At 39.4% G+C, this 26,566-nt stretch overlaps 1 protein-coding gene across 1 annotated transcript in view; it reads left to right on the forward strand.

Annotated features, from left to right (window-relative positions):
- Positions 1-726: 726 nt before the first annotated feature.
- Positions 727-26,566, forward strand: part of COL16A1 (collagen type XVI alpha 1 chain) — a 129,414-nt gene continuing 103,574 nt past the window's right edge. The window contains exons 1-7 of the mRNA XM_072136625.1: positions 727-863; positions 10,643-10,757; positions 16,561-16,629; positions 21,776-21,893; positions 23,236-23,359; positions 25,013-25,288; positions 25,382-25,462. Coding sequence (XP_071992726.1) covers positions 10,679-10,757; positions 16,561-16,629; positions 21,776-21,893; positions 23,236-23,359; positions 25,013-25,288; positions 25,382-25,462 — 747 coding nt within the window. The 5' untranslated portion in view covers positions 727-863; positions 10,643-10,678. The remainder of the gene's footprint in view (positions 864-10,642; positions 10,758-16,560; positions 16,630-21,775; positions 21,894-23,235; positions 23,360-25,012; positions 25,289-25,381; positions 25,463-26,566) is intronic.

Here is a 26,566-nt window from a genome sequence, read left to right on the forward strand (position 1 = left end):
CAAACTGTCCACAACAGTGTCATCCCTAAATCCATCAAACTCTTCAACCACACCTTGGGAAAGTAACTAAGATCTAACCTCATGAACTTCCACCAATGCACCCCCTCCACACACATCATTCACCCCAATTAATTGAAACAAAGTGTATGTATTCAAATCTTTTTTCTATTTTTTGGCTTTGTATTGTGGTATTGTATGTAACTATTTGTAGCATCATGCCCACACACTATATATAAACAATATTCCTACAGGATCAATAAAGGGTTAAATACTTAAAACCTGCCTCGGGGCCAGCACTGATAAATGATGTTAACAGCAAATTTCTACTGTATTATGCCCATGTGCCCTTTCCATACGGGTTGAAGACCTCATACCGTACATGTATATTGTGTGTCATAGGATAAAAGAGAACCTATGTCGCATGTTAGGGCCTGCTTAAACAATGCAATTGTTTGGAAATTTCATTTTGTATGGTTAGATTATTTCTTCCCATTTTTCTTCAGTCTTAAATTGCTAACATATTATTTTAAGTCCTTATTGTATCCTTTGTTTTTCTTGGTGACATAGAACATGCTGGTATAAGTGAAGGACTACTGAAGAAAACAGAGGAATGAAGAATAGAAGAAAACTCATGAAACCAGATGGACAGATTGAAAGATAGTGAGATGAGGAGGGGGATGAGAGTCTGGGAGAAGAGGGGAGGAAAATAAGTTTGAGAAAGGAGGAGGAGACAGGAGGGGAAGGGAAGACTGAGTCTGAGAGTGAAGTTTCTGCACACAGGAGAAATACAACTCAGCTTTAAAGTTTTTTTTGCAACATGGACTCAAAATTCTGTATCTGAGGACGGTCAGCCCAAAAGGACGGTGAGTCTGAATGATGTGTGGATTCTGTACTAATAAATGGAGAGGGCAACATCCACATTTGCACTTGGCAGCATCTGACTTGGTTGTGGATGTTAAACCTGAAGACATTAGACACAAAGCAACATCGGGGAAAGTCTTTATATTATAGTGACTCTCTCTGGAGTAGCATGTATGGAGCATGTGGCATTGTTAGTATTGCTGTTACAAAGAAAATGACATGGTTAATGTTCCCACTTATTCCCAACTGATTGATTTGCCATATACTCCACTGAAATAACTTCAACTCATTTAATAAAGACTCTTAATAGTTCCTATTCTCTGTATATCCAACTAAATACACATCTAAATAATACATTATTTGTATTTCTTAATAGTCATTTTTACTATATGTTTACTGCTCTATCATCTGTTGCTTATGAATATATTCATATAGAAATTAGGACAGGCAAACAGCATTTTACTTTCTTCAATGAGCAAATAGTGATTGGAATAGCAGTGCTCCGCAATGCAGCCTTTCCATGAGCCTCTTTCTGGAGATCCTCCTATGGAAACAGTCACTGCTAAAATAATTACATCAGACCTGCCAACGCAATGAATTTTAGGAAACCTTAAAACTTCTGCATTTCTTTGGACCCCTCTAAGGACAGGGAGGGAGTAGAGTCTCACAGTTTCAATGCACATCATCCACTGCTGTACTTATTTTCTCTTTTCCATCTACTATCTCTTGTTCTCTTGTTTCATGGAGACTCAGAGTGGTATTTCATAGGAAAATGTTATTAGAATTCCCCGCAGTAAAAAACAGATAAAATGAGATAATATGAACTAGTTTGCTTCAAGGGAAACACATACTTGTGGTATACATAGGAATGCATATAACTAAAAGGAAAGTTATTTTAATTGCCATAACTTTATTACAGTGTATTAGCAGGCAATATGTATTATATATGTGGGGCCATAGAAATCAGGGTTTAGCTGTTGTCAAGTAAACTGGGAAGAAGCTTTATGCCAACCGACATCCTTCAGTTTATAATATGTATCACCATAGTCAGGATGCCAATACATCTTATAGCTATAAAAAAGCAGGGAATAGACTCTGCTATTCTATGTCAAGCTAAACGGTAAAAGGTCCCCCAGGCCCATGATATACCAGGTAAACCAGGTATTGCTTGCATCCTACATAAAACCTTAAGACTGCTGCATGATTTACTATGTTGGTGAATTCATCTCTTTTTAAACTCAAGAGTGTGCAAACTGCTTGCACGTGTATTTCTAAAGTGTGTGCGCCAATTTTGTGTTGCAGCTGCGCTGTGCACATAAAGGAGCATTCTGGTTCAGAGTTGGACCGTGCTCTGCATTTATTACTACGACTCGACAGAATTGTGTCACATGCTGTATGTTAAAGGTGCACCAAAAAAAAGTTGGTGCACACTTCCCAAGCAGTGCAGAGTGCACCATATTAATGCAGACCGTGCGCCACTTTTGATTAATCTGTTGCACACTGCACAGGCAAGCTGCACATTGTGAAGTCTGCACTACTTTTGATAAATGTGGCCCATTGTACTTACTTAGTGAGCCTAAAGGCAGTTGAGTCTCCTTTAACTGATTTATTACTTAACTATGCCTTTCCTTTGTTTTATGAGTAGAGGTCATACGCCCAGGGCCTGGAGTATTTTGTAGGTCCACATGTGTAGCTAGGAATCCTGGCATGTATTCACCTGCTTGCCCCTGATGATTCCATGGAAGATATCTGTCAAGACAGGCTCATCACCTAGTGACACAGAAAACTGTCCTGTTAACCATTCACTGACTGCGTGCAGCTATCATATATTGTTTATAAATCTAAAACCCATTCAGAGCTTACCCACGTCAGCGACTACAGATGGAAACTATACATGGAATCCTGATCCATTTTATTCCCTGTACATTCCTTTCTACAGCCTGAGGCCTAGTTGAGAACATTATAAAATACCACACTGGAATTAGTCTCTCCCAGGTGTTCTATAAAGTCAGTCATCAGTCTTCCAAAGTGTTCCTGCACAGAATACATGTGCGGTTCTTACAGCGGAGGAATTCAAATTTCTGAGCTGTATGTTTCCTGCCAGCAAAACAAATCTTATATTCATGATTACTATCATAAGTTCCTGGCAGGGAGATTGCTCATGGACAGATAGAGACCACATGACCCTCCATATGCAGCCATTTTATGGGCAGAAATGTCTGGCCGATGAGATGAAAGAACAGGAAGCTTCACTTTTCATATCAAGAAAGCAGTGCAGAACTTTAAATAGATGTATTTTGGTAAATTAGCTAATATCCTGCCACCCCATATTAACGCACACTACAAAAAAAACCTTTAAACCTTTTATTCTACAGATATGACCCTTGTCTTTTGAGTTAATTTAACTTGGAACAACTTTTTACTATATTTTTTGGATGGACATGTATCATGTCCGCAAGGCTAAACAACTCTTCTCGTACCCTTTGAACCTCATATTAAATCCCTGTCCTGAGAGTCTGTGTCTCTTTTACTAACTGATAAATTCCTGCTGGCTTTAGAGGCAGCTGATTGACATTGTATGATGTTACTGAAGCTATAGGTATGCCAAAGTCCTTCTAAACAAGGGATCTACCAGATTTATTCCCTATGTTTTTATATTGATGCAACCTTAAAGTGGGTCATCCCACTACTATCCACCTATAGGCTGTAAATAGTCTAGATATTGAAAAAAATTATAATAATATACATTTTTCAAGCTATCTGTGCTGTCCCTGCTGTTATTTATTTCCTGATGAACCCCCTTTTGCTGGGGTTACTGTTGTAACCAAATACAGGCTTCCATGTTGACCTGTACACAATTGGCATATAACCTACTGACCTGCAGTGGTGACCTGAGAACAAACATAATGGGGGTCATTTACTAAGGGCCCTTTTCACGTTTTTGCGACGGGTTAACCAAATTTTTCAGTTTTGCTCCGATTATTCCTGTATTGCCCCGGTATTTCGGCACACGCAATCGAATAGTGGCGCACCGGTGCCGGCGTGCACACAACGGAAATCGAGGGGCGTGGGCTGACGAAAACCTGACGGATTCGGAGAAACCGCCGCATTTAAAAAAAAAAAAAGTGTTGCTGGACACGCACTTACCTTCACCTGGCAATGGATCAGGCACTCCGGCGGACCTCGGTGGACTTCAGCGCAGCAGCGATACTTGGTGGACATCGGAGGAACTGCCTTAGTGAATCGCCGGAAGACCCGAATCCACCGCAGAGAACGCGCCGCTGGATCGCGAATGGACCGAGTAAGTAAGTCTGCCCCAATGTCATCCAAAGATGCCATCAATGACCAGTAACAGTGAAGGTCATGCTGTTCCAAAAGTTTCACTCCACTGATTTCCATCCAGTATATAATTTTAAATGGAGTATTATATACTGAAGATTTTGTATTGTTTTCTATTTATATATCTTTATATTATGACAATATAAAAACAAAGTCCCTACATCAATTATACTAATGGTTATTAAACTCCTGAATAGCATCTACCTAGTTACATAGCTCTATATCCATTGCCCACCATAGCTACCCTAGCCTGAACACACAAAATGTGGCAACCAACAGCCTTGGTCATACACGCGCCTGGAGAACAAACCCATTTTGTGTTTGTAACGTGCATATGTGTGGCAGCAAATTGTCTCTTCAATTAAATAAATGGGAGCTTCTGAGTTGAGAGGTTACAGGAAAATAGAAATATATAGTAATATGACCCTGACATTAGACCTGACGAGGTCCACTAGAAGATGGACACTATCATTGGCTCACCCGTGCTTCTATTCCCCCGCTGGTGCAGTGCTTGCGCCCCTTACCTGTCCCGGCTCCTGTTCTGTCTTCCTCGGCCATGCATGCGCCTTCCTGACTCGTGTGCCGGCTTCAAAAGATTTAAAGGGCTAGTGCGCCACTAATTGGAACTGGCCATTTTCAGGAAATCTGTTTAAGCCTGCCTCTTCCTACAAACCCTGCCGGATCGTTGAGCCTATGCCATTGAGACAGCTCTCCTGTGATGTTCCTGCGTTCCTGCTCCTGAATTCCTATGTTCCCGTGTTCCTGCATTCCTGTGTGTTCCTGCTCCTGAGTTCCTATGTTCCTGTGTACCAGTGTTCCCACGTTCCTGCGTTCCCGCGTTCCTGTGTCTTGTGCTCCTGTGTTCCTGTTCCCATATCTTCCCATTGCTGACCCCAGATTGGACTTGACGTTGCATCTGTCACCTGCCTTGACCCTGTGCCTGAACCTTACCACGAGACTGTCTCCTGCTAAGGTACCTCGACCTCGGCTGCCACCGTGGGCTAGTCGCACCTGTGGAACAACCTGGTGGTACCCCATCACAGCAAGAGCATCCCACTTTGTGGCGGGCTCTGGTGAAGACCAGGTGCCACTTAGATTCTGGTCCCAGGTGACGGCTAGCACCAACTCCCGTGGTGTTCGAAGGAACCACTGATCCCGAATCCTGACAGACACATTCACATCTCAAGATACAGTAGCTTTGAGTAGATTATTTTAACATATTGGGGCAGATTTATCAAGTGTCTGAAAGTCAGAATATTTCCAGTTGCCCATGGCAACCAATCACAGCTCAGCTTTCATTTTACCAGTGCTCATGAATATTTTAAAGGGGAGCTGTGATTGGTTGCCATGGGCAACTGGAAATATTCTGACTTTCAGATACTTGATAAATCTGCCCCATTATTATGATTTTAAATTTACAGAAAAAGAATAGAAATAGAAATACAGAAGACAAAAAACTACATTGAACTGTAAGGAGTACCCTGCCTTTAAGGACTCACAAAGGAAGAAGCGAGGGACCATAGCAGTAGGGGGTTAATGCATGTTGTAGCCGATCCTAAATAGATAGGTTTTTAGGTTATGTTGGAAGGTATGGGACAGTGTGACACATTTTGGTAGAGTTCCTGTGTATGGGGGAGGCACTGAAGAAATCATGCAGAAGTTTGTGAGAAGAGAGAGGATATTGGAGAGTGAGGCAGAAAGTCCTGTCAGGTTCAGAGATTATGTGTAGGACAGTATTGGCTGATTTTTTCAGAGATATTTGGAGGGGACAGCTTGTGGACAGTTTTGTACGTCATGGTTAATTTTTTAAACTGAATTATTTGTGCAATGGGTAACCAGTGTAGAGACTGGCAGACAGGAGAGGAAAATGAGAAACATGTAGAAAGAAGATTGGATTGGAGCGATATTAGAGAGTTTTCTGGCGGACCACAATACTCTATAGTAGGGTCACCAGCATTTACCCGCCTAAACAGGCAGCGCCTTCAGGTAAGGTATGATATATCCTTTCTAAAATTCACTCTTTTATGTGAATTCTCACCTGATTCTTGTTTCCAAAGTCATGTGACAATGAGCAGAAAACTGTCACCTTCTGTTTTATAGAATCATGGTTCTGGTATCACATTACATAAGAGAATCTCATTGTTCTGTGAGCTACAAAAAAAGGCAGTAAAAAAGAAGGGCAGGATCTTTATTTGCAGCCCACAGCCCCAATTTTTCCTTTACCTACCTGCTTCTTCATTCCTGTAACTCAAAGAACCACAAGATTTGTGCGGTGTGAAAGAGAAAATTTTATTCCTTCATCAGATAACAGAACAAAGATGCTAAAAATCTGACAATATAGGTGTCTAAAGTAAAACTTAGCCCTCCACCTCTGAGCCTGAGACTTTTCTGAGAAAAAAAAATTGTTTTCTGCTCATTTTCACTTGACTTTGTTGGAGAGTTTTAAAGGCAAATGGTGAGATTTTGCATAACAAGGGAAATCTGGAAAGCATATACAGGCGGTCACCTATTTAAGAACACCTGACTTACAGACGACCCCTAGTTACAAACTAACCTCTGGTAATTGGTAATTTACGATACTTTAGCTCCAGGCTACAATAAACAGCTGTAACAGTTATCACAGGTGTCTGTAATTAAGCTTTATTGTTAATGGTTCTTATGACAATCCATCATTTTTAAAATCCAGTTGTCACGGAGACCAAAAAAAAAAAAATAGTTTGGGGGTACATTTATAAAATATACAGTTCCGACTTACATACAAATTCAACTTAAGAACAAACCTACAGAACCTATCTTGTACAGCTCTGCGTAATCTGTGTGCGCTATATAAATAAAGAATTATTATATTATTATAAGTATAAATATGCTGCCACCCTTAGAAACCCCATTTAATATTTAAAGCAACTGTGGTGATGTAAAATTCCAATTTTTGAGGTGGAGAACAACATCAGCAAATCAATACCAACTTTGAGGTGGCATTAATTTGGACCTGAAGAACATCTACCATCAGTTTAGTGATGGTAGATGTGTCCTCGTAAGAAGTATTTTATTATAACTCTATATCCCACAATCGCGGAAATATAGAGTTATAAAAGTTTTTCAAAATAGGCAAGGGCCCTCAGGCTACGTCACCTCAGCGCCTCAGGGAACCTAGTATGTATAAGGGCCCTATATTTTAGTTCTTGTATGATTACACTATTAGTATGCGACGTATATATTTTATATTTCCTTAGTATATTTAGGATTGTTACCTGAGATACCCAGGTGGTGTTGTAGCACAGCAATTAACCCTTGCTCGTCTTCCATGACACCACTAAAATATTCCTATCATCTTAAAAAGTAAAAAATACCATTTTTTTCAAAAAGGCTTCCTCCAAAATTCTTTGTTTTGGTTTTTGTGGTGTGAAGCCAATTCCACATATTATCTTTTACTATGGTTGGCTTGCAAAGGCCAAGGATAGCATGCTGCCACCTGTACAATGCTACCCTCAGGCAACAGTCCACCCAGCCTTCTACTGCAAATGAGTGTGATGCTTAGCTTTGGCTATAATAACATTGTATGCTGATAGACAAACAATTTTGTAATGTGAGTATTTAAGAATATTATCATCAGTTCCTTTTTTCACATACTGCCATGCAATTTGTATTACAGTAAATATAGTTAAAAAAATTGGATTGTTTCATTATATCGTTTTGTTGAAGTCATTACAAATAAGCTGATTCTTGCCTTGTTTATCAGGCATTGCACCTTGGGGGCTGCTGTATATAAAAGAGTGCTTCTCTGAGGTGCAGTGCATAAGATTCGTATAATGTCAGAGACCCTTTTTACAAAGCATAGGAGCCTCTCCTGAAAACCCCCAGGAGGACACATGGTGCCATGTGAGCTGCCAACATGTACAGGCAAAAAGACAATCACTGAAAAGCCACTTTACCACAAGAGAGCTCTGAAGACAGCTCTCAGTAACAATGCCTCACTCAACTGCATCCAAATCTTTATTAAATTTACTTATCATGGTATCCCTTAACACACTACTGAGCTTTAACCCAGCTTTCCCACTATGGCTGTATTCACATTTGTCCAAGATCAGTGCAGCGCCATGGAATGATGACTATGCTGGGGACTGAACTCCATGCATAATGCCGATATATGATGCACAGAGTATAAATAAACACATAGATGTATGCTATATGACCAAAAATATATGTAATTTTATTAATTATACAAAAAGCACAACAAGAACAGACAACAATAAAACCATTTAAAAAGTGTGCAGAGCACACAAGTACAACAAGCAGAGCACCCCAGCATATGATAGTGTTGGTTGCTCTGCACACCACCAGCTCCCACTACCTGCAGAAAAACCCCTTCTTCTGCACCAATATAAAGCAATGTATTAAAAGTGAATCGTTTGAAAAACCGTGCTGTGTCCCTAGACCAAGATGTAATTTGACTAAGTAGTCAGGTGTTCAAAGTGTAGGGGAAAAAACCCCAATGCTACAATAAAGTCAAGTGGGCACAAGCCCAGGATCCACGCACGGTTTACCTGTTAGGATAACAACATCCTGTGATGAGGTATGGTATGGGGGGAACAAGGCTGGGGAGGAGACCCCACGCGTATCGCTAGTCACCTAGCTTCCTCAGGGGTACTGAACTAGCTGAGCAGTCTCCGTTTTATGGGGGAGCGGCTCTATGATGTCAGCTGGGCTCGAATCATGTGACTTCCGGCAGAAGTGCCGCGCGCAACGAGCGAAAAAAACCCTAAGTATACGCGCATGCTCCACACCGCACGATTAAATAATCGTGCTATTGCCCGTAATATAATTGCAGAATAATAAGCGGGCCAGCGTACTGGCATTCAAGTTGTACGGACAGCCAATAAAACAATATATATATGAGAGAGTGATAAAAAACAATAAGGGATACAAGAAAAAAATGTATGTATATAAAGAGTATTGTGACAAAGTGCCTGTATCGCAGTGTGATGGGCAGGAAAAGGGTGCGGTGTATATATGTGTATGTGCTCCACTGTTGCACGCTTAGGGCTGACTAGTAATAATAGTTATCCCCATAGATTGCCAGCAGTACAGAATGTCCTGCAAGTGACTAAAAAGTAAACTTCATAATAACACCATGAATGTCAAAAATCAATTGGGTTAAATACATAATGAATATCACTAATAAATAAGTGCATCACTACAATAATAAATAAGAAAAACAGACTCAATATGTAAATACATGAAATTAGATATACACTGAATGGATGAATAAATATATCCCATACATGATATATGATGCACAGAGAACACAGTATTTGTTTCCCCGATATGCAGCAGAGGCAACAGTACAGCGTTGGGTCTGCTACGGACTGATCACAAACTAATGTGAATCAAGCCTATGGGCTATATTTATCATACTACAGTGCACGAGCATATGATAGCCCCACTGCTGCATTTTCGCAGCGCACTACATCAAGAGGCTTCAGCCTCTAGATGTATCGGGCAGGGTACCATGCATCGTTTATTTGGCGTAGAAATGAATGCAGCCAGCGACTTTTCACATGTGAAAAGTTGCCAGCAGCAGCGAGTGCGCTAACGCAGGGCCAGTAACGCCCTGTGCCGGCCCACTCCTCTGCTCGGCCGGCCGTGCCCCCCTTCACGCCCTACTGTAGTAAAGGTGGCGGATTGGGGCAAATAATCGCAAGTGCTGGCAATAAGCTAGCATTTGTGATTATTTCAGGGTGCAATGTGGCGCAGTGGCCCAGATAAATATGCCCCTATGAGTACAGTGAGTGATGTGAGCAGTGGGAAAGCTGGAATACAGATCAGGGATGAAAAATTCTGAGATAGATAATTAGACTAAGAAAAGGAATCCCAGTAATCCACATAGTATATAGGAATAAAACTAAGTACTGTATAGCACTAACAAAACATATACTGCCATAAATATTCTGCAAGCAATAACTCAACTAAAGTCCCTCATGACTTTTATTAGATCATTTCTGTGTGTTTGGCTCTCTCTACTCTTAGCTTTAAGGGTTTTTTTCAGGAATTACTATTACTATTGTTAACCTAGGATATTGATAGGATAGACTATCAGTAGTTGATTATTGGAGGGCTGACATCTAGCCCCCACACTGATCACCTGTTCTGTATCAAATTAACACAGGGGAGATCATTGATAATAATTTGTTGGCAACCCCTTTAAATGTCAACAACAAGTTCATCAAACTGTTCACAAACAAGAAATAAAATCCAATTTCAGAAACTTTGTGATAAATACATTTTTCTCCACGCATCAGGCTCTTTTTCTATTCCTTTTCTCCTAAACTGACATTTATTATTTAGCATTTAGGATAGATAGGCTGTATCAGCAGAATCAAGATGAATGATATGTGCCTATCTATTAGTACAATAAAAGTCTAAAACTCTGTTTCCATTTCAGATCTGATAGGGCTTACCAAAACCATTAACCGCAAACATGTGGCTACTCTGGGCAACTGCAATTTACTTGATCAGCTGCATTCTACACAGCGATGGAGGACTTCTACCTCAAACAGGTAATGTACTACTATTGTAAAATGAAAAGAAGCATGGCTGCCCCAAGAATGAGCACTCACAATACCAGCCTCTCACTTGAATACAACTAAGCTGCAATACCGGACACTGCCAGTGTGAAGGCCACTGTAATGGTGTTTGTGAAAGAAAGCAGATTTGTCTTTCTGAGTCTGTACAACCCCTTTAAACGCTGCTAGAAAACTATCCTTTACATATTTCTATAAGGTTACGCTTCTTTTTTTTATCTTGGTAGCTATGTAGGACCTTTATGGCCTCACTGCACAACCCTTTACACAGGAGTTGGTGGATGCTTTATTCCAGGTCTGGAAGGAGATCCATCAGGAGACTATCCACAACCTTATCAGAAGCATCCCGAGTTTTTATTTTAAGGACATTAGATCAAAGTTGGATCAGCCTGTAGTGTGTTTTTTCACTTTAATTTTGTTGGTGACTCAAAATCAGGGTCCTTCTTTGGTTAATAAAATTAATTTTATTGATGTTTTTTTGTTGTTAGCACATTCAACTTTATAAGGAACAAAGAATTCAATGAGAATATTTTATTCATTCAGATCTAGGATGTGTTATTTAAGTGTTCCCTTTATTTTTTGAGCAGTGTTTCTAAATAATGTTTTTTTAAATGGGCAGGCCATTTATATGGATACACCTAAATAAAATGGGAATGGTTGGTAATATCAACTTTCTGTTTGTGGTACGTTAGTATAAGGGAGGGGGGAAACTTTTCAAAATGGGTGTTGACCATGATGGCCATTTTGAAGTTGGAGATTTTGTATCCAACTTTATTTTTCCAAAGGTAAGAAGGTCAACTTATTGAGAATTTCACAAGAAAACAATAGTGTACTTGACATTAACATATTTTCAAGTTTATGACCACTCTTAAAATGTGTTCAAAGTGCTGGCCATTGTATTGGATTGTCAATGCAACCTTCTTCTCCCACTCTGCCACACCGCAGAAGAAATGCTAGCATAGTCTGGTCATGCTGGTCAGGATCAGGAGACCTTGCTTGCCATTTAACTGGCCCACGACAGGCCCAATCCACTTTCCAGGGAACTGTTCATTTAGGAATGCATGGACCTTTGGGGTTATCTGAAGGCAATTGTCTATGCTGTGAAGATACTAGATGTGCAGCATATGAAACAACGGATACTGGAAGCCTGTGCTAGCATTTCCTCTGCAGTGTTACTATCAGTGTGTCAAGACTGGGAGAAGAGGGTTGCATTGACAATCCAACACAATGGGCAGCACTTTGAACACATTGGGGCAAATTTACTTACCCGGTCCATTCGCGTTCCAGCGGCGGCTTCTCCGCTCTGGATTCGGGTCCGGCCGGGATTTAATAAGGTAGTTCTTCCGCCGTCCACCAGGTGGCGCTGCTGCGCTGAAAGTAAACTCATCGCGCCGGAATGCACCGAGCTGGACCAGGTAAAGGTAAGCGGTCCTTATGCGACACATTTTCGGTTTTTAAATGCGGCGGTTTTTCCGAATACGTCGGGTTTTCGTTCGGCCACGCCCCCCGATTTCCGTCGCGCGCATGCCAGCGCCGATGCGCCACAATCCGATCGCGTGCGCCAAAATCCCGGGGCAATTTAAGTACAAGCGGCGCAAAACGGAAATATTCGGGTAACACGTCGGGAAAACGCGAATCGGGCCCTTAATAAATGACCCCCATTATATAAGTGGTCATAAAAAAATAAAGTGACGTTAAAATTAAAAAAAGTTGTTTTAGGTGTATCCATATAAATGGCCCACCCTGTACACACTATCATTATTAAGATCTCTTTTTGAAGTTGGCTATTTTGGTACATTTTAATGTGCTATTTTTTAGGCATTGAATCCAAATATTTTCTGCTTCACTCCAGACAAAACTTTTAAAACAGCAGATAGCTACTGATTAGGGAGCTTCGGGAGGGGTACTCCCAGATCTTACAGAAGGGTAATGGGCGAGGAAAAATGAAAGAATTTTCAACAAATTAATCAGACAAATTAGGAGCTTTTCATAAAAAAAATCTGTGTTTTATAGAATTAGATGGGGGTATATATAGTGGTGTGAAAAAGTATTTACCCGATTCCTAACTTTTTAATTGTTTGGATGTTTGTCACACTAAAATGTTTCAGCAAACAAAGATAAATGTTATAAAAACATAACAAAAGTAAACACCAAATGCATATCTGCTTGAGGATGCATTGCTAGGAATTGGGGCAGTAGCACCTAGCCAAGCAAAGAACAAAGAGAACAAAGATAAAAATTATAAACACAACACAAGTAAACACAACATGAAGTTCTGCTTGTAGATGCTTTTCTAGGAATTGGGGCAGTAGCAACTAGACACGCAAAGAACAAAGGCACAAGTGTCTATAAAATCTATAAAAAACACACACAAAATTCAGTTTAAAAGTTAAGGTCTTTATTATTAAGTGAAAAAGTAACAAAACCTACAAGGTCCTGTGTGAAAAATGGATTGCCCCCCTTTGGGAGGCTGAGTTCAATTTCACAAGCCACACCCAGTTGTCATACGGCACTTGTGCTAAAGCAAGAAAGCACTAAAATAGGACATGCCTGATGAAGTTGAGTAGACCAAAAGATCTTCAGAAGCTAGACAAGATGGGGTGATCCAAAGAAATTCATGAACTACTGAGAAACAAAGTTATTGAGAACTATCAGTTTGGAAAAGGCTATAAAGCCATATCTAAAGCTTTTTTTTTTTTTATTTAAGTAAGTTTTTATTCAAAATTTTTCCCAAACATACATACAGTCGAGAAGTAATACATTTGCAATGTTTCTTTTTCCTATATTCTAAATATATATGCATTTCTATATACTAGATGTTTACATATTGGGTAGTTAGTTTTATTAGTTAGTGCTTATTTATCTTCTAATTCTTCTCGGGTTTCACCCAGGCTGAACTTAATTCTCTTGTTCAGTCTGTGTGATGTTACTGTATGTTTAACCATACTATAACTAAAACGTCTAATAACAATAAAGACAACTTGTTGTTCATTTTCTTTAGGTCTTTGTCCAGGTATATATCTAAAGCTTTGAAAATCAAGAGATCCACAAATGGAGAAATCATTGGCAACTTAGATAGTCAGATAAGAAGTAGAAGCAGCATAAAATATTAGATTAGGAACATCATACCAACAGTAAAATAAGGTGGTGGTAGTGTGATGGCCTGGAGCTGTTTTACTACACAGGTCCAGGAAGACTTGCTGTGATAAATAGAACCATGAATTCTGCTGCCTCCCAACAAATCCTGAAGATGAATGTCAGTTTATCTTTTTGTCACCTGAGGCTGAAGATGTTGGGTTATGCAGGAGGCCAATAAAATCTGAACTTAATGACCTTATAAAGTGGACAAATGTAATGGTCACTTTATGTTAATTCTTTGAGGAACAAGAGCCAACGGGAGGGGCAAGTGAGCATATATTCCAAGAAGCATTCACTCCTCTACAGTACTGTGAGCTATATGTGCAGTGATCCCCTTATACAGGGCAGTGATTTCCTGATTACACTGCCTGTCCCTGCCATATAAGAGGTTTGGGAAGGAAGAGGCATTGCACTGATAATGCTTCTGGTTTTATAAGCATAAGAAGGAATGACAGCCGAAACAGTGTGTTTGTGTGTGTGTGTGTGTGGGGGGGGGGCGCATATCCCACAGCTGGCTGACAGTTCAAACCAGAAGCTAAAGCAGTGCTGTGTCTCCTTCTGTCCTAGGCAGAGCTGCACATAACTTCTCATAACAGCTCCAATGCCAGCTTGTGTAATAGGAAAAGGAGGTCACTGCACAGATTTTGATTGAAAGAACTTTATTCAAGATTCGCACAGAAACCTTACAAACAGTGTAAGCCATGACGCGGCATGGGCTTTGTACATAAACACACAATAAATTAAGATTCACTCCTAGCATTTACAGGCATAAAGCGAAGACTATGAGGTCACTGCACAGATATTTTACATAATACTGAAGGGGAGTGAGTGCACATGGGCCGACATGACCCTCCATCGCCTTTTATCTTATGGATGGGAGCAGCCAGTTGATGAACAGGAAGGCATTTCGGAAGAAGGGCAGTGGCTTCTGATTTCATAAAAATGGTGCATAACTTTAACTCAATATATATTGCTAAGTTTCTTAATATCATGTCCGCCATATATGATAAAAAAGTGGATTACAATAGTTTTGAAAATATAAGTGGAACAAATTCCTCCAGAACATTGTAAAAGACTCTTTGGCAGTTATTGCAAATTCGGGATTGCATTTATTGTTGGTAAGGGAGGCACGACCTGGGTTTAAGTTGCTATTACTCTTTGACATAATGCCCTGTAAGTTTTGATTACATTTTCCCTTAATAATAAAAATCTTCATTTATCTGCATTTTGTGCTTACTTGTGTTCCATTTGTCAAATACAATATCCAGGAAGGGGACAGATACTTTTTCACATCACACCTCTGTACAAATTTTCAGGACAATTACAGCAACATTGGTTTAGACTGAATAGATTCTGACCCACCCTTTAAAAAGTAGTTGATACAAGGGTTGTAAACCAAGTGCACTTACATGCTGGTGTTTGCCCCCATTCTTATTTTAGCTTCTTATGCCCTTGTTTTTAAAATAAAACTTATGCAAATAAGCCTGAGGGGTTCCAGGCTATGGAGCATAATTTTAAAAGTCTTTTTTTTTTTATAAATGAGGGTATAAGGAGCTAAAATAAGAACAGATCCTACTAGAGAGGGCACACATTTGTAAGTTAGGTTGCTTGGTTTACAAACCTTGATCCTGGTGGTAGATTTCTTCTTTTTTTTAAAAAAAAACCTTAATACTCACCCAGCTCCTGCTACTCTCAGGGCTTGATCAGATCTTCACTGTAACAAGAGTGATACATCCCAGCTGCTGTAGACATTTAGTACAGCCTGGGATTTTAGCTCCTAAAACCTTAGAGATGAGTACAACACCGATCACTGAATTCCTAGGTAAGTATAAATCTTAAATTATGGCCATGGACAACATTCATATAGGGTTATTTGGGATAAATATATTCATGGTCTATAACAGTGGTGGCGAACCTATGGTACGGGTGTCAGAGATGGCACTCAAAGCCCTTTCTCCGGGCACTCAGTCCATTGTCCAAGGAGAGTTCACCAGACACTCAATCTTCCTGCAGTCCCAGGCAACTCAAGAGATGCTGCTCTCAACGTCATTTTAAAGCGACACTTTATTGGCTGTTTGGAACGGCAGGAAGAGTAATAAGTGTTGACACAACTGCAATATCTTTGGAGTTCTTCCTGCTGGACCCACCATTCTTCCTGTACAGAGAGACCGTGGAGAGATGCTACATTGATTGTCTGAATTTGCCCTCCTTCTGTCAACTGTATTGGTGGCCTCAGGGGGCCGATAAAATTGAAAGATGTGGAAGAACCGGTAGCAATAAGGTTCTGTTTAAAATCCCATGCATGCTAGTAAATAAGTGGATTTTGGTTTTAGTTTGGGCACTAAGTCTCTAAAAGGTTTGCCATCGATGGTCTATAACAATCTTTCAGTGGTTTAATGTCTCAGGTTCCCTTTAAATTGTTTGTAGTCATTCATAGATTTTTAAAATTTTAAAGGAAATCTTCCATTTGTTTTCATGCATTGTGAACCAAACATACATTGAATACAAAATACAAAATGTATGTTTGGTTCCCAATGCATGAAAATAAAATGGTAGATTTCCTTTAAACAAAGTTTTGATGTACAACAATTTCCTGTACAGATAAAAAGAGGATTAGATGTTTATAATCTGTATTTTGCAGATAATCGGTGTCCAACTTTACTAAGTGAAGGACTCAGCACCGGAGTGGATGGAAAAGAAAATCACACAGGTATGTATATAAAAATTTTTGTATAGTTTTCCCAACAAGTGGTACATTTGTTAGAATTAGGTTAATTCAATGACTTCAATGTAAGCGAGATTCTCCAGGATAGGCGGTAAGAAATGACATGGCGGAACCTCACTTAAATTACAACATGAAGAACTACTGTCCACAGAAAGCAATATATCAGAAATGAATGTGTTTATTACTATTATATTACAATAGGGATCATAAGAACATCAGAATATAAAATACATTTGCATTATGTCTTTGTATGTCTCTAAACTGAGCCTGAAACCTAAATATTAATAATCACGAGTGATATTGATTTTTCTATAATATCACAAGGGTGTTGTTCATTAATGTGTTTCAAAGAGTAAAACAATTTTCAAAACACTGGTTCAATATAAGGCTCTTGTTGATTGGTAGGCGCTTGACCCATTGAAAGAAATGGAACCACATGTACCCAAATCAATGGAGTAACCGGCAGCCACTGCATTTATTCCATATGACTCTTCCAGAGATAATTGATAACTTCTCCATTCCTTTGAGGATACTTGTTTTCAGCCAGGGAAGAGAAATTACTCCTCTGCGGTCACATTTTTACAGACAAGGGATGGTTTCCCTTGTTTCCTTAGTCTGAGATAGCAGAAAGTTATATCAAGTCCATTCGCTTCACTGCTGGTACATAATAAACCATGGCCAGCTGGACTCCACTGTCAGAGGATATGCTTTTGACATAGACACAGATTCACTTAGACTAAAAGTCCTGCTGACTTGTTCTACTGTAATGCTCTGTAATTGGCTTTCATGACATAAGAGGAAGATGGCATCAGAAGCTTCTTTTTACTTGCTAGCTGGAAACCCTACTTCAGCTTACGATTAAGGATAAGGAATGCCCGCTGACATTAAATCCCAGTGTCTTGCTTTGCTACTAGTTGCTTCTCTTGATCATGTATAGAGGCAGTTGATAATTCTGATTAAGGCAGAGAGCCTGGAGGAGCTTTATAATTTATACTATAAAATATTGCAACCTGAGAACCATCAGTCTACCTACTGATATAGGTCCTTGGCCACAGATTGACTAAGCAGTTGCTATATCACAGTTTGTGGATCCATTGAGGACAGATGTTCCAACTGAGGTCTTCATTGAAACATTATGAGATGATATGCTTGGAAATATATACTCAACTCGTTGTTGCTATACCCTTATATCTAATTGAAGAGAGATGAAGTAGAGAAGAAGCATAACAGGGTAGGAACTAGCAGAGTGTGTGTGAAGGGTTGACAGCATGTCACATGGCTGTAGAAAACTGGAAAAGTGTTCTGGTTGAAGGAAAGCCTAACTGGACTTTATAATGCACCAGTAAAGATGTGCAGGGTGTGTGTACCGTGTCTCTGACTGCCTTTGAAAGTGTTAGCAACCATGCCAAGTTATTAAGTCAGCCAAACCAGAGGAACCCAAGATAATTTACGGTACCTATCCCCAAGGAATGTGGGTAGTAAGGTTACTAGTGTACTAGTTAAATAGTGTTTTTGCCAAGTCAATACAGTTCACAGTGACCAGAGTAAGTCCACCCCGACTGTTCTCTGTATTTCTGTGGAATAAAGGCAATATATATGTGCAGCAACCTTCATTCAGTTAGAGGAGTAAGAAGAGACAACTGCAACTGTTCTGATATCTTTTTAGAACATCCCCAGGGTTGGGGGGGGGGGATATCTTGCAGACAATTAAAGCCACGCTCCTCTGATTTTTCTGAAAGGACAACATACCTTGGGTCTTTTTGTCCACTTTATGTAGGCACAGGATGAAGAGTAGCTATGGTGTACCCAATATAAACAAGTATTATTAAGCAGCCCAAGAGGCACAACTGACCCCTTGAGCTATTACTGGAAGCTCTTGTGGTGGCAGTAATAGTGGACTACATTTTATGGACCATATCATTTTTCCACCACATTTAAGACCTAGGTTAAAAGGAATGGCAGAAAACATATCACCTACTATCTCGTGAGGGTATATTTTCTTATACTTCTCCAGCTCAGGCACATCATTTTCCCCCTTTTGAAAAACTTTATCTCTATCTATAGTCTAACTTGGTTAACCCATCCTATAACAACAACTTTTATATGTTTTCAAGGAACTACCCTCTCAGACCCTTAATTGATGCTAATAGATAAATTGGAATCTACTAGTAAGAGTGCTAAAAATACATTGATTCTTTGTTATTTGAAATCCCTAAAATAAGAATTGCTTGTGTCTTCTTATGTCTCTCCTATACCTCGATGAATAGGAGATTACACATTGTACATGTGAATTGAAGAGGCTATTCTCTTATTCTCAATGTTGCTTTTTCTTGTAAAGATTTACATTATGGAATTGCATTTAATGTATTTTCTCCATTAGAATAGTCTAAAAGATTATCTTCAAGCATCTTTCAAAACAGCCAATTTTAAGCTTCAAGCTATGCCATTGTAATACCATGCAGTGAGGTTGTCTGGGTCTATGTGTCAGAAAGTGGCGCTTTAATATAACCCTTGTAATGTGATACACAAGATATCAAAACTGTTTATTTCACATTTTGATATCTGTGAATTATCTGCTTGCTGCCCGAAATTAAATCTGTTTTGTCAGAGTTTTATCCGCTCTACGGCTGATTTCTTCATTTCAGCTTTTTCTCTTGCAAATGTTCTGTAGGAGTCCCAGCAGCTTATTTGTAGGTGTCTGGAAGGTGACACGCTGTGATGTATGTATCATTGCAAAGGCGAGTGTTCTCTGCTAACCAACAACATTATTTGCTGCCTGCGGCTGGCTCTTAACTGTATTTTTTAGCCTCGCTGTAGATCATTATCTCTGTAGGTTTATGCCACTCGGCACAAATTTTTGATGCCAAGAGAACAGTAATAAGATGTCTAGTACATAGTACACATTTTTCTACTTACATACCAATCTCTTCTCAGCACTTTGTACATTTAAAGCACAATGAAAATGTACAGCAGCTTGTTATTTAAGATACTAAGTAATACGTATCATGAAGCATCCTCATCTTGGCATTGGGATAAATTTAAATTGAAACAAAGTAAAAATATGTGTGTTTTGCGGCAGACAATAATTTGTAATGGCATGTATTTCACAGCCAGATTTTTGTATGCTTGTCCTTTATGTAGGCTACAACCTATGATTACATTTACAAAATAGAAAAGGTGTATAGGCACTAGTCCTGTTTTCTACTACTAGAGTAATATATATTACAATACAGCCAGTACCCCCCATAGATAGTATTTACAGCCAGGTTTCTCCCATAGATAGTGTATATACAGACAGACACCCTCATAGATAGTATATATACACAGACAGCATCATAAACAGTATATACTGCACAGCCAGACACCCCTATAGATGCTATATACAGGCAGACACCCCAAGAGATCATATATATACTGCCAGATATCCCCCCCAAAGATAGTATATACTGCCAGTAACCCCCCCCCCCCCCAGTCACATTGGTGACTTAATGATGTAATTGATTTTTCTGGTAGCGTTTGGCAAGTCTGAAATACTGGCAATCTGCCACCCCCCTCAGTTTTCTGCAATCTTCCGACTGAGACAAGACACCTGAGGAGAGAGGGTGACACTATACTTACATTAATTAGCATTTGCTGTTCATGAGACATAGGAAGACAGAATAGGAGTGGCAGAGGACGACATTTGGCTTAGTTACTAAGCGTGGTTTAGGTTATCTTGGAAGGCCATATCCTTTCCACCTTTACCTGGGGGAAGGGAGCATCTATGAGCTTCATAACACACTCCAGAAGTTCCAGTGTTAAAGTGTTTTTTATGTCCCCATTGATCTTAACTTTCTGATGACACACTGGAAATGCCACTGGCATTGACCCACCAAAACCAATCACTGGCAGAGTAGATACCTCTAGGCACCTTCTAAGTGTCTCGAAAGTGCAAAGAGATGAGTAGCTGGACTACTTACAGACATAGGTCCAAAGATACATTTAACTTCATTACTTCTAAAAAGCCTAAATGTATTTTGAAAATGACCTGTCAATAATTAATTTTATCTAAAAAAAACTTTGATAAAACAGAGTAGCTAAGTGTATTGTAGATACCTCCATAATACAGAATAGATACCAGCTGTACATAGTGAGAAGTGATTAGACTCCAGATACATTAGGGGAAGCCATCTCTAAATGTAGTAAGAATGGAGTAGAAAGAGAATACTGTAACCCTTGCTGCTGCAGTTTTCCATTTGTCTCAGTTACATGACTACTTATTCTAGTAAGGGGAGGGGATCTGTCTGGAAGCTTGTGTCATAAATCTATAGTGTGCAGATAAGGTTGATGGATTTATGATGCTTGCACTTTATAACAGGAATCTGCTAATTTATCTGTCAAATGTACAGAGTATTTATGTATATAGTGTGTGTGTATATTTTACAAGATATGTTTTAAATGTTGATGTACTGTGGATAAATAATTAGCCATTGGAGGTAAATAAAGTATCTATCTATCTATCTATCTATCTATTGCTAAAAGTCAGATGATCAGTGTTGTACAGCCACTTCTAGGTCCCCTGGGCTTGTGAGATCAGTCACAACAGAGTCCACTGAGCTGATTCCAAGAACAAATATAGCTTTCTATAAAACAATGAAGCTGTTGACTACACATTTCATGTGTGCTTAGAACTGAATTGCAATACAGCAGAATAGACATAGCATGCAATGTGACTGTCCCATAGAAAAACATTATAAGCCTCAGACATTGGTCTTCTTTTCCACATTTCTAGTTGCTTATCCTCAGAGCTTTGTCTCACAAAGATATTTTCTCAAAGGAACAGTCAATAATTACAGTTTTATACTAGAATGCTTTATGTAGAATTTGCATTTTCCTCAGTATTATGTGCACTAGGGACATATCTAGCAATATTGTGATGAGAAGGTAGTTTTGTCTTGACATGTATAGCATGCAGAGACATTAATTCATGTTTGTAATGTAACCAGACACATGCTAATGTCCCAGAGAGGTAAATGTGGCTCGTATAACACTACAACAACACAAAGACCTAATTGCATTAAAATTTAGGAAACTGTTTAACTAATCTAAACAAAGATATTGAAATTTGAAATCTTTTTAACTTCCCACTCAGGGTTCAATTTGATTAGAAGATTTTCTCTGCAGAAAATGAGTTCTGTAAAGAAGATTCGGAACCCCAAAGGACCTTTAATTATGCGACTTGGAGGGGCTCGTCTTGTGGAACAGACAGTGTGAGTCCTACATTTGGATAGATTTAATATTTTATTGTCTCATGGCAAGACTGTTAGCAAAATTTCTTCTTGGAAGAAGAAAAAAAGTAGTAGTCAATGTGGAATCAAATGTCATCCATTGCAACAGTTTGAGATGTACTTTATCAAATACCTCCTCTATTACCCCAGTGTGATACAGCAACTGTTGCGATTGATAGTCTTGAATTGTACACCCAGAAGGCAGCTATTTGAACGACTCATAAAAACCCCTCCTAATCCTGGAAAGTGAGCCTTGGGCGCAGTATAAGGCCAGGCACCTCTCCAACTCATTACGCAACACAGAACTGCAAGCTTTTATTATTTTTTTTAATCTTGGCACTTTTCCCAGATGGCTTTGGATAGATGATTCTGGGTTCGGAAGAGAGGAGACTCATAAAAACACTGTTTTCCAGTGAAAGAAAATATACATATTGGTTTTTTATGACATCATCATCAAAATTGCATGGAACATTATGATTTTGCTGAACATTCCATATAATCATCATAATCCATAATGTATATTTTGTAAGTGCATATGGCTGCATATGACTTATGTTATTTATGTCAATTTCGAAAAATGTAGGCTCTAAAATAAGTAACCATAAAGAAATTAATTGACCTATCCGCTGGTAATAACCTTCGAAAAACATTGTTTGGCTTGTGTCCCATATATTTGTGAGGTCAATGCAGGCCACTATATGGCACTACTGTGCCAATTTATGATTGTACTTGCTCTGAATCCACAATGTCTCAAAGTTCTCTCTAAAGAGACATTGCTATTATTCTAATCAGGAGTTACCGTCACACACGATCAACCCTTTCATTGCCAGGAGTGGCTGCATTAAATTAGAGAATTCCCCAGAGGCAGGAGGCCTAGTTAGAGCCAAATTCCCTCAACATCATAATGAGATTGCAAGCGTAATTAACTACTCTCTAAGCTGTAATTAAACCACCATCCTTGGCTATCCTTTCCAATAAAATGCCAGCGTTGTGCACACTGTCTGCACTTTTCTTGTTTTATATCTTACTTGTATTGTAGAAAAAGTTTGGATCTCTTAATAGATATTATGCAGAGTTCTCAGACTATCAATCTCATCTAGTCACACATTCAGCAAAATGTGGATTACATCTTCTGCAAGTGGGGATGTATTTATAGGCTTCCCTTGCATTTAACATGGCTGGAAAGACTTGCATAATCTGACACACACACAATTGAGTTATAGTTTTATTATGTTAAGCATAAAGCAGACGTGGCACTCTAAATTGAGAGATCAATAGATTATTATATACATATATATAACATGGAACATTATTTGCCTTACAGACAGGTCTTTCCACATGGATTACCTCAGGAGTTCACAATAGTGATGACTCTGTTAATGAAGAAGCAAACAACTGATGAAGATTGGTACCTTTTTCAGATCAATGACCATTTGGGATACCCACAGGTACCAACCATCTTGTCTATGCCTTACAACCCTTCTATAAGATAAAACTTGTAAATATAGTCAATGGGAGAGATTTATCATTGGATTTTTGAGACTTTTTTGGCTTCTAAAAAGGTTGAATCATAGCTTTCTCAGTTTTTTGCATATGTGAAAAAGTCCAGTCTCAAAACTCCTCAAACTGTGAATTTTTATGGGACTTTTTCAAAAAAGTCACAAAACCACTGCATAGAAGTAGAACACTGATGCCAGATTTATTAAAGTGACAAAGCTAATTTGATAAGTCTAACTGGCAGCGGAGTAACCAAAACAGACTTTAACCGGTTAAGGACCGGGCCCTTTCCTGTTTTTTCATTTCCATTTTTCACTCCCCACCTTAAAAAATCTATAACTTTTTTATTTTTACATATAGAGAGCTGTGTGACGGCTTGTTTTCTGCTTAACAAATTGCACTTCATACTTGGTGATATTGAATATTCCATGTCAAGTACTGGGAAGCGGGAAAAAAATTCCAAATGCAGTGAAAATGGTGAAAAAACGCATTTGTGACATTTTCTTGTGGGCTTGGATATTACAGCTTTAGCTGAGCGTCCCAAATGGCATGTCTACTTTATACTTTGGGTTGGTATGATCAAAGTTTTCATACATTTACAAAAATGAAAACCTCCTGTACAAATGTTTTTATTTTTATTTTGCCATCTTCTGGCGCTAATAACTTTTTTATACTTTGTTGTACATAGCTGTGGGTGATGTCATTTTTTGCAAAATTTGATAATATTTTCAATTTTTAGGACTGCACTACCTTTTGATCACTTTTTATAGATTTTTTTATATTTTTCAAAATGGCAAAATTGTCATTTTCGACTTTGGGCGCTATACCGTTACGGGATTAAACGCATTGAAAAACTGTTAATATATTTTGATGAATGGGTTAAAACGAAATAGCCTCAGGTCTTCGGAAGACCCGAGGCTACCATGGAGATGGATCGCTGCTCCCTAATGGCGTCATGGAGAGCGACGATCCTAGCCAAGATGGCTCGATCAAACGCCCCAGTGTTAGAGTGATAGCGTTACCGGAAACCTCCGGTAGCGCTATCTAACACTGCGGCGGAGTACAATGAAATCATCGGACAGCTCGCAAAGCTGTCCAATGTATTCATGATGCCTCTTCCCCGGACCAAACCGCTCGCTCTATAGGCCGGCAGTGACGGAGGTTTCCGGTAACGCTATCACTCTAACACTGAGGCGTTTGATCGAGCACTAGGAGCTGCTTACTTTAGTAAGCAGCTCCGAGTGCCGATAAATTGGGTGACAGGTCCTCTTTAATGTAGCTATTGAGCCAGATTTGGATTGCTAGAGAATCTTATGCTGACCTCAATGTGGCTCAGTAGAACTGGGAGCAGTCAGGGTATTGCAGTCCTAATATATATTCTAGACAAGTATTATTGTTCCATCACTCCTATTGTTCTATATGACTGTTTGTACTCTGTAATGTAGTATTTATATATGTCCCCTATGATTTGTAAAGCGCTACGGAATTTGATGGCACTATATAAATAAAAATAATTATTATTCTCCTTTTTGTGGATCACTACTTTCGAGATGCATTTTAGTTTTGTCAGGAGCAGGAGGCCTCTTCATGTGAATCTTCTTTAGCTCTCTTTAGGTGTCAATGGAAAGGACCGAACCCTTGAATTTCGTGCCAGTGGAAGTGATGTAGAGCACGTTGGTTGCACATTTACTGGACATGGAGTGTATTCTTTATTTGACAACCAGTGGCACAAGATTGTATTGAGTGTACAAGAACGGGTGGTATCCATTCATATTGACTGCAGCTTTATATCAAGTAAACCTATTGAGCCCAGAAAACCCATACACAGCCAAGGTCACACATTTATTGGGCTGGACATGGTGAAAGGAGAACCAGTGCATGTAAGTTTTACTTAAAATGAATCTTTGCAGCTTTGGTATATTGTAAATTATATCTAGTTTTTGATTCATATTATTTTTCTTTGATTCATATAGTTTGATATCCAGAAATTCCTTATATACTGTGATCCCCAAATGGCAATGCAAGAAGGATGCTGTGAGATCCTCCCCTCAGGCGTAAGTATGAACAATTCTTCTACAATATTGTAGAAAATAGTGACAATGGGGGATATTTGTCAGGACCTCTGCGCACCGCCAGTGGCGCAGATACCCTGAAATAATCGCAAATGCTTGCTTATTGCTAGCTTTTGCGATTATTTTCCCCAATCCGCCACCGTCACGCCAGTGGGGCGTGAAGGGGCATGAAGGGGACGTGGCCGGCCGAGCAGAGGGCGTGGTCGGACGGGAGTGGACCGGCGCGGGGCGTTGCTGTCCCCGCGCCTGCGCACTCGCTGCTGCCGGCGACTTTTCATACGTGATAAGTCGCCGGCTGCGTCTTTTTCTACGCCAGGCAGGGCCGGGATAAACTCTGTGCTGCTGAGCGCCAGCGTATGATAAATATTCCCCATTAAGTCTGAATATATTTCTGAATATAGTTCAAATAAAGTAAAGTTTCGTAGAGAATTTCCAGCATAAGCTATTATTAAAGAATAATAGCCAGGCTCTTTTGTATTTCTGGTGTATAACTATATGCCATGTAACAATCTTGAATGTCTCCCTCAATCTGATATGTTTTCCATAAGCAGAGGCAAGTCTCCTTAAGTTGATATAGTTTATCTAAGGGGTGCAAGTGATAAAACATCTGCCCTTTAACTCTTATTGTAGAGTTTATTCCAATGTGATGTAGATTCAGCAGGTCTCCCATGCCTTCTGCTTGTGATGTGGCTCACCATTCTTACAAGCAGGAGGTGAGGAGAGCAGCATAAAGCACTGGAGACTCTGGACTCTGGTGCACAGAAGTAGTGTAAAGGGGGTACTTAAGAGTCAAATAACTAACTCTGTACGACCTGAACTTTTATCATCCATTTCACCCATTTACCTATAAAAACGCATCCAAAGTCAAATACTGTATACCATAAATGAGATGAGAAGAGTCACATTCTCCCTGAGATAGGTGACTTCTAGAAACTGAAGGAGCATTGCGAATTCAGATGCCCATATATTTGCATATTTAGAAACATTTGGTATCATAGGTAAAGATATGAATCTAATTTTTACCTATACATTGATCTACAGAGCTGGAGAGATGTCAGCATTAAAAGACATAGTTAGGATTATGAG

Source organism: Engystomops pustulosus, chromosome 2 (assembly GCF_040894005.1).
Source record: "Engystomops pustulosus chromosome 2, aEngPut4.maternal, whole genome shotgun sequence".
Taxonomy (NCBI): Eukaryota; Metazoa; Chordata; class Amphibia; order Anura; family Leptodactylidae; genus Engystomops; species Engystomops pustulosus.